Source organism: Phocoena sinus, chromosome 20, assembly GCF_008692025.1.
Source record: "Phocoena sinus isolate mPhoSin1 chromosome 20, mPhoSin1.pri, whole genome shotgun sequence".
Lineage (NCBI taxonomy): Eukaryota > Metazoa > Chordata > Mammalia > Artiodactyla > Phocoenidae > Phocoena > Phocoena sinus.
In genome coordinates this window covers 39,738,796-39,753,023 of record NC_045782.1, presented here as the reverse complement: position 1 = coordinate 39,753,023, position 14,228 = coordinate 39,738,796, and the positions used below count along the sequence as shown (strand labels likewise).

Here is a 14,228-nt window from a genome sequence, read left to right as displayed (position 1 = left end):
TCATAGCTCCTTGTAATGTTTTTAGAAATATAGAATGTTAGGTGAAATAAATAGGCTTAGTTCTCCAGGAAACCTAAGTAGTTGATGTAGAATAAAAACATAGCCTTGCAGATTTTATTGAATCTTTACATGCACTTAATATTTGTTCTTTCTCTGAAATATTAATTTTTGGGCCTGCTGGCTGAGCCTAGAAATTGGTGCAGAAAAGCACACTTGGTAATTGTGAGAATATATTTGTATGTATGACTGGAAGGATAGAATTCAATAAAATAAAGCCCACTTCTCAAATGGCATCAAGTATTATTAGGACCTGACTTATATGCAGATATAGTGGTAGCAGAGACCTCAAAGTCTTCATAGTTCTTAGGGAGCATCCTACTGAGGGAATCAGGGTCTAAACATGCTCCACTGACTCGAAACCGCTGTCTATTCTCTTTTGAAAAGCTGAACATTTGTTTGGCCTTTGTGTCTTGCCATTCCTCTGAAGAACAGAAGACACCTGTAAAACTATACCCTTTGCCCTGCATTCTACGAGGTAGGTAGAGTGTGGTACAACAAGTACTTCTTTAAAACTGTGAACCTTAATTCAAACAGTGCCCCCCGCAAAAAGTGATTTGCAATGTTACATATTTCCATGTGTCTTGATTTGGAGATAAGATTATGCTGTTGTCATATCCGACCTTTATTGCTAGGCATGTGGTAGATTTAGTCAGTTTGGCGGGTGTAGTTTTATCCTGTGGGTGGATCTTTCCACGAAGCTCTTTGATATTAACTTAGTTCTTGCTAAACATTTCTCTTGATAAGGTAGTGGGTAGACTTCCAAATTTCCAAGTAATCCAAGTTCCTAAATATCTGTGAAAGAACTTCTTGAGAGCTAAATTAAAAACAAGGTACCACAGGAGGACAGAGGCTAAGCTTGTGGGTAATCAGACCAGAAATTGCTGGTATGAAATCTTTTCTTAATTGGAAGTTTCTGTTGAACTCATAGATTTGGATTCTCTAAGCTTATGTTTTTATGACTGAACGTAACGGGAATGAAAGCATAATTGACCATGTTTATTTGAATTTGTGGAATGCTTCATTTCCAGGCAGTTGAATGCTATTTGTCATCTCTGTCTCTCTTTGATTACAGCAAAATGGATATACCAAACCCCCCAACTTCCAAATGTATCACTTACTGGAAGAGGAAAGTTAAATCTGAATACATGCGACTTCGGCAACTTAAACGGCTTCAGGCGAATATGGGTGCAAAGGTAAAAATACTTCTTAACTGAAAGGTTATGTATTTTAACATATTGATCCAATATGGAGGGGTTGGATTTCTTTTTTCTTAGTCTTCTCTTGAAATCCTAACAGTTTTTTCTTCGGCTCTGCTAGGCTCTGTATGTAGCAAATTTTGCAAAAGTTCAAGAGAAAACCCAGATCCTCAATGAAGAATGGAAGAAGCTTCGTGTCCAACCTGTTCAGTTGATGAAGCCTGTGAGTGGGCATCCTTTTCTCAAAAAGGTACTTCCAGTGTCTAAGCTCAGCCTTCCTCTCGTCCTTGAACTTAAGGGTTTTTTTCTGTATTTGTGATATTAGAAAATAAGGATAATGGATACAGCTACTGTAGTCATCTTTGAATAACTGGGATGGTAATTGTTCTCCTCAGTTAATGAGTATAATCATGAGTTTTTCATAGAAAAATAAGACATTTACTGTCTTCCATCCTGGGCTCTGTATACAAGCTTCAAAGCAGCCTTTTTTGTGTCTTGTTTGGCACCTCCACTACTTTGAAATTGGGAAAGGAATGCCATGGATAACGGATAGGAGTGTATTGATCAAAGGGACATCCCTTTCTGTAAACTAAAAAATCATCCTAGTTTCTTATAGAGATAATATTTTTAAAATATAAAAAGCAGATAGTTTATTGAGAGCAACTTTCTTTCCCAAAGCAGAATGTGTCTGTAATCTCTCTACTACTTTGCTTCCGCCTGTCCCCGTCAAGCTATGCAGCTAAGTTGATGTCCACTGTCTTAAAGTGTAGGTCTTCAGGAAAACTTCCTTATCTTCCTCCTTATCTCCCAGGACTCTCAGAGGCCCTTTGCTGTTGGGTTCAGCCCAAGGAGACCAACAGTTTTAGACTGAGATAAACATCAGTTGAGTGTGGGAGGCACTGTGCTGGACTCTGTAGAGGATGCACAGGTGAATAAGAGACCGTTCCTGCTTTCCACAGGTTTACACTTGAGTTGTTCCTTTTAGGAGCTGATTGTTACAAAACCCTCAGCTTATTAATTTGTAAGAAGTAGAAGGCTACTGGGATCATTTTGGAAGGAAACTCCAATTCTCTCTTGGGCTGTGTGCTTGCCCTTCCCTTTCCATGTCATTTCTTATATTTCAGTGTACCATAGAGAGCATTTTCCCGGGATTTGCAAGCCAGCATATGTTAATGAGGTCTCTGAACACAGTTGCGTTGGTTCCCATCATGTATTCCTGGTCCCCTCTCCAGCAGAACTTTATGGTACGTATTGAAAGTACCGTGGTGATTGTTTAAACTTAATGATTTTTTTTTTTTTTTAATGTTGATATGCTGGCACTCCTCTCAGGGTAAATGTTGTCAGAATATACTTAACAAAGCTTGGACCTGCAGAGCAGAATGTTTTTGTAATTTATTGACTCTGAAAAACACATATGGCAAGTTGTTCTAACTTGTTAGATTTTGGGCTCTCTGAAGTGTACCTCAGAATTGATGCTGGTTCTTTTTTGAATGAAAGAGACTGGGCAAGAGTCCAATTTTCCTTTGCTACCTTGGCCCAATTTTATAACATTATGTGCAGTTAAATGCAGTCTAAATCAGACACTTCTTTCAGCAGGTTGACAACTCCCTGCTGATGGAGCAATCCTTTCTTAATCCCCTAAAGGCAAGATGCTATGAAAGCAACTAAGATAACAGAGGTGCACATGGATCTACAGTCCTTTCATCTGCGCCTTTATGCTGACTTCTACTAGGATTATTTGTGGTTCTGATAATCAGTCCTCTCTAAATATGATGGCAATCGCTTATCATGCCTGGTGACAGATAGCAGTTCTGCTGACTGGAATAGGGTATAGGTTTACAGAAGGAAATCATCTCTTAGAAGAAAACTTCAGAGTAATTTTACTTGATAGTTGGAGAACTAAGAATGACCGTTCTCTGCTGAACCAAAAAATAAAATAAGATAAAATAAAATAAAATAGAATAAAATAAAAATGATCCATTAGTATTGTTTATTGCCAGAAAATATACATAGCTTGTACTGCAATTGACTTTAGATTCCCACTGAGTGTGAGTAATTTGAATTGTAATCATAATTTTTTATTATGTTTATCCGAGGTTAGTCTTAGTCTATATAATAGAATATACAAATACTTTATGGTTGTCAGTTTCTGTTATAAACATTCCAGTTACACTGCAGATTATACTCTTGGAAGCCTTCCTTTCATCTGTCTCTCCACTTATGAGAAGAATTAGAATTGAAGACCTTCTAGGCTGTTGTTTATGTGATATTTGTGCCTATTTCACAATGATGTTTAGTGGATAAAATGACGTAATAGATGGAATCACTGTGAAAAAGAAATGTGCTGTCACATTCTAGATGTTGGTGAAAATATCATTGTTAATATCCAGCTTAACATTTGGTAGTTAATATTCTCCAATAGTAAAACTGACTTCTTTTTTTCTTCCAAGAGTAGCATTACCCCCTTCCATTTGAGGTTTTGTTGGCAAAACAAAATGGCCAGTCTTTAAAATGTAGTTAACTTTGTAACCAAAGGCATTTTCAGGGGCTTCAAAGCAGCAAAAAAGGCTTGGCAAAGGTTCCTTTAAACAGGAAAGAGGAGCTTCACAGTGGATTCATGGGATGAATCACATCTGGTTTGATTTCAGGTAGAAGATGAGACAGTTTTGTGCAATATTCCCTACATGGGAGATGAGGTGAAAGAAGAAGATGAGACTTTCATTGAGGAGCTGATCAATAACTACGATGGCAAAGTGCACGGTGAAGAAGGTAGTGGCACTGGGCTCCTGGACTTTGTTAGGATGGTGCCTCTTATTTGCTGCATCATTGTCTTGCTTTTATCTACTGCCTCATGGTGTATACACTGAAGAATATTTCAATGTCACCACATGGCTGGGAGTAAACATTTTATATTACCAACACCCCTGTTAAATTTTAAAAGGAGTTGGGGGAATTCCCTGATGGTCCAGTGGTTAGGACTCCGAGCTCTCACTGCCAGGGGCCCAGGTTCAATCCCTGGTTGGGGAACTAAGATCCCACAAGCCACGTGGCATGGCCAAAAAAAGGAGTTGGGACATAAAAGTAATCAGTGGCTAGAGAGAAAGTTTAGCGAACAAATAAGTTTGATCTTAGGAGTTTTCCATAAATCCATCCAAGGCTGTTTTGTTCTTTGTTTCCCTTTCTGTGAGACTGGCAATGAGTATAACCTCTCTTCTTAGATCCAGATACCCCCTGGATCTCCCAGAAGTTGGTTATAATATTCTGACTTTCCTAAAAGTGTTACCAAACCAAACTTGGATCTGCTTGTCCGCGTGTAGTAAAGCCAATCTTCTGACACCAGGTTGGGGTGAAGGAAAGTACAGCATTTATTGTAGGGTGCCAAGCAAGGAGAAAAGACAGGCCATGCCCAAAGGACTGGAACTCCCTGATGGCTTTCACAGAAGGGGTTTTAAAGGCAGTGTGAGAAAGGGGGCTGCAGGTGCATGATCAACTTGTGCCCAGTTCTTGGATTGGTTGGCATCAGGGTGAAATTTCAAGCATCATCAACTTTCTGGTTTCAACCAGTCTAGGGTCTGCATACTTGTGGTCAGCAGTTTTCCTCTGGTGGGGGTCTGCTTCTTGTAAGACAACTTAAGAACATGTGTCAGGCCTGTATCTATGTCTTTTGGGGAACTGGGACTACGGTGATTCTCCTACATTGTAGGTTTATAGTCTAAACTGTTACCAGTTTCCTGGCCCAACAGCTATTCTTTGTTTCTGCATCTTCACATTTCCTAATCGTTACCTCTTGAGCCAGTCTTTTGGTGACTCAGGGAAGACCTGGGAGACTAAAGCAAAAGCCTTTTACTTCAAAGGACAGGGACACAGTGGCTTGTATACGATTTCAAAAGCAAGTCATTTGTATTTAGTTGTAGTTCTAGAAAAGGCGTTAGTGTGTAAGAAGGGGAGATAGGGAGAGACTCTCCATGGACTTGCAAACCAATAGCCTCGCCTGATCTTTTGACAATTGTGGGTGCTGCTGTGATGCTGTTGAAATGCATTATTTATACACAGTGCCCCCTAGTGTTCAGAGGCTTTATCCTAAGTTGTAGTATAACCCCATGTATTGATAGTATGATTTGTTTTTTAAAGTATGCTGTCTTTTGATTCAAAGGAGTCACTACTGACCCATCAGCAGCAAAACCAAGTACATTTTCATTTTATCATCTTCCTCTGTCCCATCTGTATTGTTGGAACACTTTTGTGATATTTTGGACCATAAATACAGGTTGATATTACTGAGGAAGTGAAGACCCCAGTAAAAAGAAAGCCCATAACTGGATTTCCCACTCTAGCCAGCTGAACTGTTGCAGTTGTATGAGCCAATCCAATTATTGTAATTCCCTGGTTGTCCACATAAAAATGTACATATATTATCTATCTGGGTCTCAGGAGTGAACACAGGAAAATCTTCCGAGGAGGACTAATGGACTATAAAATGACCGCTGCTCATCCATCTAAATCTTATATTTCAGAGATGATTCCCGGGTCTGTCCTGATTAGTGACGCTGTTTTCTTGGAGTTGGTAGATGCTCTGAATCAATACTCAGATGAGGAGGAAGAAGGGCACAACGACACCTCAGATGGAAAGCAAGATGACAGCAAAGAGGATCTGCCAGTAACAAGAAAGAGAAAACGACATGCTATTGAAGGTGAATAGCACGACTTCCTAATTCCACCGTGAAAGTGACAGTGAGAGGGAGGAAGGCGAAAACGGAAGTTTATTGCTTATTAAAGGCTGTTGGTGCTTCTCATTGGTCCACATAAAAGGAAAATGTGTTCACTGACTAATGGTTTAAGATAGCTGTGATCTAGCTGAAGAGGAAAGTAAGAGAACTTAGACAGTAATCATTGTGCATTTCTAATTATAAAAATAGTGTCTTTGGAAAAGTATATAGAAGAAAATAAAATTACCCTGTTATGCTGCTGCCTAGAAATAACCAGTATTAATACTTCCTTCTAGACTTAAAAAATGTATATATATAAATATACATATGTACACCTAAAATGGGTACAATATTATATATCAATTATACCTCAATTTTTAAAAAGTACATATGTAAATTAACATACATATGTGGTATATGAAATTGGCGTCACGCCACATATGTGTGTATACCCATACATAATTTTATACCCTTATTTATTTAATCTTATACATCATGAGCATTTTCCCGTGTTAGTCAATATTTAATTATTTAATTAATTTCACATTTAATTATACTTTATGTTATCTAATTATACTATATGTCTAGACACATAGTGTCTCTCTCTTGTTATAGCGAAGTTTAAGTATCCATCTTGTTCTTCAGCATCAATATTATGGTGGGGTCCTTCTGCACTCAGGTCTCTCCATAAAAACTTCTGTTTTCACCTCCAGATTCTGTCTGGGACTGTGGATTTTTTTTTTTGGCCACACCACACAGCTTGTGGGATATTAGTTCCCTGACCAGGCCCTCGGCAGTGAAAGCTCAGAGTCCTAACCACTAGAGCACCAGGGAATTCCCCTGGACTGTGGATTTTGTTGTTCACATGTAGATGAATCTGATTTCCTTATTTACTGGTGGCCTATTAGATAGGTCCAGGTAGCACTGACCTTCTTTATGTATTCCTAAACCGTCCATGGTTAGGTTAACAGAGCAGCTCTAATCAAAATGCCGTGACAAAAGGAGAGACGATCGAATAGCTTTGTTTGCATATTCTGATTATGGCACTCAGGAACTTTTTGTCATTTCTAATTCAGGCAACAAAAAGAGTTCCAAGAAACAGTTCCCAAATGACATGATCTTCAGTGCGATTGCCTCAATGTTCCCTGAAAATGGTGTCCCAGATGACATGAAGGAGAGGTAGGGAAAGCTGCCCCCTGCAGGCCACGCAGAGCACCGGGGGGCGGGGGGAAACTTTCATACAAGCTTGTTTTTGGTTAATAAAAAGCCCCATTTCTGGTAAGCGCATTATGATTTGCCTACACTTCTGATTACCTCTGAATGCCCATTCCCATATTAAGGGACATCGTTGGCTGGCTTTTAAGTAAGTCTGGGCAGAGAAGTTTAAAGATTTTGCCACTTTTCTGGAGAATTACTCCAGCACCATATTTATCAAATCTTTGCCTCCCTTTACTTTCAGACACACGCCGAGCCCAGCATAATTACAGCGGTGAACCCACTTGGTTATACATCAAGACCTATAAAAAAACGCCCATTCTCCCTTGGCAGACCATTCGCGATGACTGTCACTACTCAGTGTGCATTTTCTCAGTGCAAACATTCCCTTGGAAGGAACTCTCACCTCTCTTTTCTTAACTAGGTATCGAGAGCTCACAGAGATGTCAGACCCCAATGCACTGCCCCCTCAGTGCACACCGAACATCGATGGCCCCAATGCTAAGTCCGTGCAGCGGGAGCAGTCCCTGCACTCCTTCCACACGCTCTTCTGCCGGCGCTGCTTTAAATACGACTGCTTCCTTCACCGTGAGTGGGGTGGCCCCGAAACGCTCTCCCGTTTTCCATCCCCAGCCACCACTTCCTTCTCTTTATTTCAGTTTATCCGAGAGAGTTCCCGGCTTCTGATCTGATGAGGGTTTTACAAAGGGCCCATTCTGTTTTCTCTTGCTCAGTTATAGTGCGGTGTGCTTTGCATGGTCAGGACAGAATAACCAGCAACACAGTTGTCCCCGAGTACCCCCTAGCTTTGGAAGAAGTGTGTTGATGTCAGAAATGATTTGGTTTTGTGCACCTTGATGATAGCTGTTTATATTTAAATTCTCTTGCAGTAGCTCCCTAATTCAATTTTGTCCCTCCCCCTCCTGTCAAGTGGATGAACCACTGGCAACAGGACGGTTTTGTGTTTTCCAGCTTTTCACGCCACCCCTAATGTATATAAACGCAAGAACAAAGAAATCAAGATTGAGCCAGAACCATGTGGCACAGACTGCTTCCTTTTGCTGGTACGTTTTTAAGCTGTTCTGCCATTGTTAAACTTTGTTGAAAACTGAGCAGGAAATGGTCCTTGGGCTTTCTACCCCAGGAAACACAAACCAAGTGAGCTGGTACATAGCACCCTGGGGGTCACACAGTACAGATGAAACATGGCTTCTGCTCTTAAGGAGCTCCCAGTTACTGCAGTAGTAGGACTGTGAAGTTAGTCTTGTGGAGCGAGGTTTGAAGAACATTGGAGGCCTTCTCGCTCTAAATATCAGCCACTCAGATTTCAGAGTCTGAAACTGTGTTGTTTGAACTGGAGCTGTATGTGTGTGTGAGACACCATTTTCTTTGCTGTCTCCCTTTAAATGCATATAAATGTAGGAGGAATAACACGTGAAGGTGCTGATGTCTTATGTGAGTTAATCAACCAGATGGACCCTTCCCCGATGGACAGACCTCATGCAGCGGCATAAAGTCTCCTGCATTCATGTGGGGAGGCGGTACACTGAGAGCTCGAAGGGAATAGGTTCAGTTGGACTTGCCAAAGACACAGTTCTGCTTTCTACACAACAGGGTGAGCTTAGGTAAAGAATAAAATACCTTGATAAAATTTCTGCTACCAATTAAAATGAGGTTATACAGCCAAGTGCCTCTGGGACCATCTTTAGTGGGATAATAGAAGGAAGATGGTAGAGAGTTTCACTGGATAAAAATCTGGAAAATGTGCCATATGGTAACGCAAAAGAGTAAATAGACTCTGTCTGATTTATTTTTTCCCTAATACGTATTAACGCTTTCCTACGTGTCAAGCAGTAGGCTGGCCCTTAACATATATTATCTTATTTTCATGCTTATAACAACACCTTGAGGTGGAGAAACTATAGGTTATAAAAGTTACATATTTTGCCTAAAGATTGTTACTGTGTCAGTGGTGTGGCAGTGAGGAAATTCAAGCTGTGGTCTAACTCCACAGTCCATGCTTTTTTGTTTTTAACACCACGTTATGTCAACATACCAGCATTTATATAACTCGGAAGGACACTGCCCTCTCCACAGTAGTTTTCCTGGAATCTTGTGTATGTCACATCATAGCATAGGCCCTTAATATCAGATTCAATTAAATTCAAAACTTCTCTCTTGGAATTTCTTTTAGGGCCTTCTGAATATCCTTAGTCATGGTAAACCTTTATCCTTTACTTGTAGATTTAGTTTTCAGAAACAGCTAGAAATCTTTGGAGACCAAGTCTGGTGAGAAGATAGATGATCAAGCTGAATGATGTTACTTGGTCTTTTTAAAAAAAAAAAAAACCCACAATAAACGTAGCTATAAAGTAACAAAACAGTATTCTTCCAAGTTTAAAATACTGACTTGGAGGGAAGTTCCAAAATTAAGTAGTAATATTATACAAATTCAGGGATTATACATTTTCTTATTGAAACAGAGACAGTGTGATTAAATGTAAAGAAGAGTGAGGCCTGGAGACCAAGAGCCCTGATTCTTGTACCTACTCTGGAATATTAACTCCATGCTCTCAGCAGGTCCCTTCCCCTCTCTGAACCTCATTTTCTTTCTTTCTTTTGTTTTTTTGGCTGCTTTGGGTCTTTGTTGCTGCACGCAGACTTTTCTCTAATTGCGGCGAGCGGGCGCTACTCTTCTTCGCTGCAGTGCCCGAGCTTCTCATTGCGGTGGCTTCCCTTGTTGCAGAGCATGGGCTCGGCACGGGCTTCAGTAGTTGCGGCATGTGGGCCCTAAAGAGCACGGGCTTCAGTATTTGCGGCACGTGGGCTCAATAGTTGTGGCGCATGGGCTTAGTTGCTCCGCGGCATGTGAGATCTTCCCGGACCAGGGATCGAACCCGTATCCCCTGCATTGGCAGGCAGATTCTCAGCCACTGCACCACCAGGGAAGTCCCTGAACCTCATTTTCTCATCTACAGGAGAATGTGTTCTCAAATTCCAGACAGCTAGCGTGCAAATGAACGTAAGATACAACTCACCGGACAGTTGAAGATGCATAGATGCATCGATTATATCTTTATAAAGATTATTTTATAGGGCAGCTCTTTTGTGAAGAGGTGTAAGTTTGTAAGCTTTAGAATGTTAAGAAACTATCATGTGGTCATACTTATGTGGTACAGAGAAAAGAAAGAAAAAGAAAAAGCCCAGATATTGAAGATAGTTTGTGGTGACGGGAGCAACGTGGTGGCTCTGGGCCTGGTTCTGTTTCCTAACTGTGACACGGCCATTGCAGGAAGGAGCAAAGGAGTATGCCATGCTCCACAACCCTCGCTCCAAGTGCTCCGGGCGTCGCCGGCGAAGGCACCATGTGGTCAGTGCTTCCTGTTCCAACACTTCAGCCTCTGCTGTGGCTGAGACCAAAGAAGGGGACAGTGACAGGGACACTGGCAATGACTGGGCCTCCAGTTCTTCAGGTACAGTGAACAGAAAATGATCTCTTCTTTCCACACGAGGTAAACCCAGGATCATTGCCTAACATCTAACATCACTACCTTTTAAAATTGTTCATTCTTTCCACATGTTCACCTGTAAGCACTAAGGACGGGGAACATTTTTGTTCCTAACGATTCTGCCTTTAGAATGAAATACTGAGTCTGTGGCGCACCACTGATGACAACTGCACTCCACCTTCTTCTGTTTCTCTTATTTCTTCCTTTCTTAGAGGCTAACTCTCGCTGTCAGACCCCCACGAAACAGAAGGCTAGTCCGGCCCCACCTCAGCTCTGTGTAGTGGAAGCACCCTCGGAGCCTGTGGAGTGGACCGGGGCTGAAGAATCGCTTTTTCGAGTCTTTCATGGAACCTACTTCAACAACTTCTGTTCAATAGCCAGGCTTCTGGGGACTAAGACGTGCAAACAGGTACTGTCTGAAAGGAACAAGAACAAGCTGCTACTCTGGTGGCCCTTTTGCCTTTTTTTTTTTTTTTTTGGCTGCCTTGGGTCTTCGTTGCTGCGTGCGGGCTTTCTCTAGTTGTGGTACGCGGGCTTCTCATCGCGGTAGCTTCTCTTGTTGCGGAGCATGGGCTCTAGGCATGCGGGCTTCAGTAGTTGTGGCGTGTGGGCTCAGTGGTTTGTGGCTCATGGGCTCTAGAGCGCAGGCTCAGTAGTTGTGGCGCACGGTCTTAGTTGCTCTGCGGCATGTGGAATCTTCCTGGACCAGGGATCGAACCTGTGTCCCCTGCATTGGCAAGTGGATTCTTAACCACTGCGACACCAGGGAAGTCCCCTTTTTGCCATTTTGTAAGACTGCCTGTCTGGACAAGAGCTGTCTAAGGCTCAGTCCTTCATGAGCCTGTGCTTCTGGGCCATGAGGTGGGTTCCCCAAACATGGGGCCTCCTGCGAATGCCAGGCCTAGCAAGGTTTGGGGATCTGCTCTCCTTGCTGAATTCTTATTTCTGTCTCTAGCCACTCTCTACCTCTTCTGGATGTTTCTACCCTCTTCAGCTTTTGTTTTTTTGTTTTTTTTTTTGGTTCCTGCCTTTCTTTCTAAATGTGGACCCATTTCCTAGAAAGGACTCCTGGGTCTTTCTGGGGATCTTCTTATCTTGCATTTCCACTGCTGCTCCTGCTTCTGTAGCGGCAGCTGCCACTGCCCCCACCCCACCCCACCTGTCAGTCTTCTGAGTTGCTTTATTCTTCAAATGCTGAATCATCAGATTTTCTAAATATGACCCCTAAGAGCTGGGCCTGGAACTTGTCCATCTCACTCAGATCATCTGAAGAATCACAATCCGATAGCAGCTACTGATACTCTGGGGGCAGGAAAAGCCTGCGGTGAGGAGACAGACTGAAGCACAGGGACAGGGAGTCAGGTGTTAGGGCCAAACTGTCCAAAGAGAGAGGAACGCCAGAGCCTGAGCCCTGCTCGCGTAGCTCCCTACTTTCTGAAAGTGTCTCTGTGACGTGTTCCTCATGCTCCCTCTACTTAGAACGAATAGAGCCGTGAGCTGAAGTGCCGTTTGCTTTCATTTTGGAGCTCACATCTCTTTCCCCAAGGCACAGGTTTTCTTGACCTAAAAATCTGCAGAAATGTGTGCAGAACCATTTTTGTGTGTATTTTCCTGAGAAGAAGATTCATAGTTTTCACAGAATCTCAAGAGGGCCTGTAACCGAAAAGGAGAAGAAAAAGCTGAAAACGAACGCTCTAAGGGAAGCAGCACATTGAACGGGAACCAGCCTTCCTGAAATGCTGTGCTGCTGAAATAGTCAAGGCTCTGACATCTTTACGCCAACAGAGGGAGCTAGTGCTTAGCCGGGTGGTACCTCTGGTCACGTCAGACTCAGGTACACAAGGTACACGGTGCTGCCCTTCCTAAGAAGAGGCAGATACTGTTGGTAAGAATCGGCCCACTCAGGGCTTGGTAGGCGGAGCAGTAGATGAAAGCTGCTGACCAGGAAAGCTGTACCTGTACTCAGTATTTCTCCTTCTCGAATCAGGATAAACACTTAAGAGTTAACTTCAGAGCCAGTAACCCGATGTCCCAGGGCCACTCTATCTCTCCCTACTGAAGATGCTCAGTCATCGGCCTGTGAGCTCTCCAGAACTCTCCCAAGCCCAGCACCTGGCTGGGTCACTTATCTGACCAATCAGCTCAAGGAGAAGTGACAGGTCCTGTTGGATTTCTCTTCCAGGTCTTCCAGTTCGCAGTCAAAGAATCACTTATCCTGAAGCTGCCAACAGATGAGCTCATGAACCCCTCACAGAAGAAGAAGAGAAAGCACAGGCAAGGGTCGGACAGAGGGCTTTCTATGGCCGGGCTGTCCCTGTGCTCTGACCTCCCCTAGGACTTCCCTGCTGCCTCCCTCTTCAGCCACTGCCCATCAGTTCAGCATCACCCAGCGGGGGGCCAGCCTTCTCAGTGCTCCCTGTGGGTCTGTGCCTTGGACCAGCCCTCCCCTTTTCCCTTGATGCTGTGGACCATGAAATAACTGGTTTTCCGTCTAAGCTCCCGGCCAGTAGGACGTGAGCTAGCCTCGTGGCTCCACCCTGAGGCCATTTATTCTCACTGGGCTGTTAGTTACCACTGTGCCCACTTCTCAGCTCTGACCAGAGTTCTGTTTTGTCTTTGGTTTTTTTTGTTTTTGGCATTTATGTTGTTTTTCTAAGTGGCATGACAACACTGCCTCCTAGCTAGTCTTTGCTTAGGGTTGGAAGTTTTTTTTTGTCTTTTGGTTTTTTGTGTGTGTGTCCGACACTCTGCCTGGCTTTATTCCCCAAGGAACTGACACCAGTTCTAGATGTAGAAGGAAATCCCTGTGGCTTCTCCCTTTCAACCTCCCCGTCCTGAAATGCCCCCACATCTCCACCTCCCCAAAGAGAGGGAGGGCAGGGGAGAGGAGACGGGGAGAAACGATAGCATTTTAATAGACGTAGAGGGCTGGGTTTTGTTTTGCATCTGGTTTTTGTTCTTTTACGTATGTTTGTTTCTTGAGAGGGGTGTTGTTCATGTCTAAATCTTGAGGCATAGGCCAGCTGCAGGTAGGATGGACTCCAGCTTCCATGGACCAACGTCCAGGCCTCCTGTGAAGGGATTTGGGGAGGATCCCCAGTCATCAGACCGCAGTCCCTCAGAGCAGGTCATGTTATCACTTACCCGAATCTGCAGAGTTCCCCAGGGCCATGACCCTGAGCCGTACCATCTCTTGCAGGCTGTGGGCTGCTCACTGCAGGAAAATTCAGCTGAAGAAAGGTAAGTTCCACCAGGGTGATCCGCTCAGGTTGCAGCCTGTGGCCGCCCCTCCCGCTGCCCCACCCATGGCTGCACTTGTTGACCCGGCACGGCCTCCACACACATTGCAGGTCCCCCTGCAGCAGCTGAGAACAGCTCAGCACCTCACTGCAGCCGAGAAGACCTCTTAGGAGGTAGAGTCACAGGCCTGTGGTCTCTGACTTTCATCATGGGCCATTTGCCAGGTTTTAGGCTTCGTTTCGTGTTTAAAATAGCTGCCCTGTGATTGGACCATTTCCACACTCTCCCCACATAGCAAATCA

General features: G+C 43.3%; 1 protein-coding gene across 5 annotated transcripts in view; it reads left to right on the top strand.

The window, feature by feature from the left end:
• The window catches only part of EZH1 (enhancer of zeste 1 polycomb repressive complex 2 subunit), a 31,811-nt gene that overhangs the window by 11,318 nt on the left and 6,265 nt on the right, over nucleotides 1-14,228 (top strand). For 2 of the 5 annotated variants that reach the window (XM_032616617.1, XM_032616615.1), the window contains exons 2-14: nucleotides 445-535; nucleotides 1,133-1,253; nucleotides 1,378-1,506; nucleotides 2,381-2,500; nucleotides 3,905-4,025; nucleotides 5,771-5,947; nucleotides 7,039-7,141; nucleotides 7,602-7,765; nucleotides 8,150-8,241; nucleotides 10,470-10,650; nucleotides 10,899-11,095; nucleotides 12,869-12,960; nucleotides 13,886-13,926. In XM_032616617.1, the coding sequence (XP_032472508.1) occupies nucleotides 1,137-1,253; nucleotides 1,378-1,506; nucleotides 2,381-2,500; nucleotides 3,905-4,025; nucleotides 5,771-5,947; nucleotides 7,039-7,141; nucleotides 7,602-7,765; nucleotides 8,150-8,241; nucleotides 10,470-10,650; nucleotides 10,899-11,095; nucleotides 12,869-12,960; nucleotides 13,886-13,926 (1,534 nt within the window). In that variant the 5' untranslated portion in view covers nucleotides 445-535; nucleotides 1,133-1,136. Of the gene's footprint in view, nucleotides 1-444; nucleotides 536-1,132; nucleotides 1,254-1,377; nucleotides 1,507-2,380; nucleotides 2,501-3,904; nucleotides 4,026-5,770; nucleotides 5,948-7,038; nucleotides 7,142-7,601; nucleotides 7,766-8,149; nucleotides 8,242-10,469; nucleotides 10,651-10,898; nucleotides 11,096-12,868; nucleotides 12,967-13,885; nucleotides 13,927-14,228 lie in introns of those variants that run through there. The other 3 variants (XM_032616618.1, XM_032616616.1, XM_032616619.1) reach the window with 3 other exon arrangements.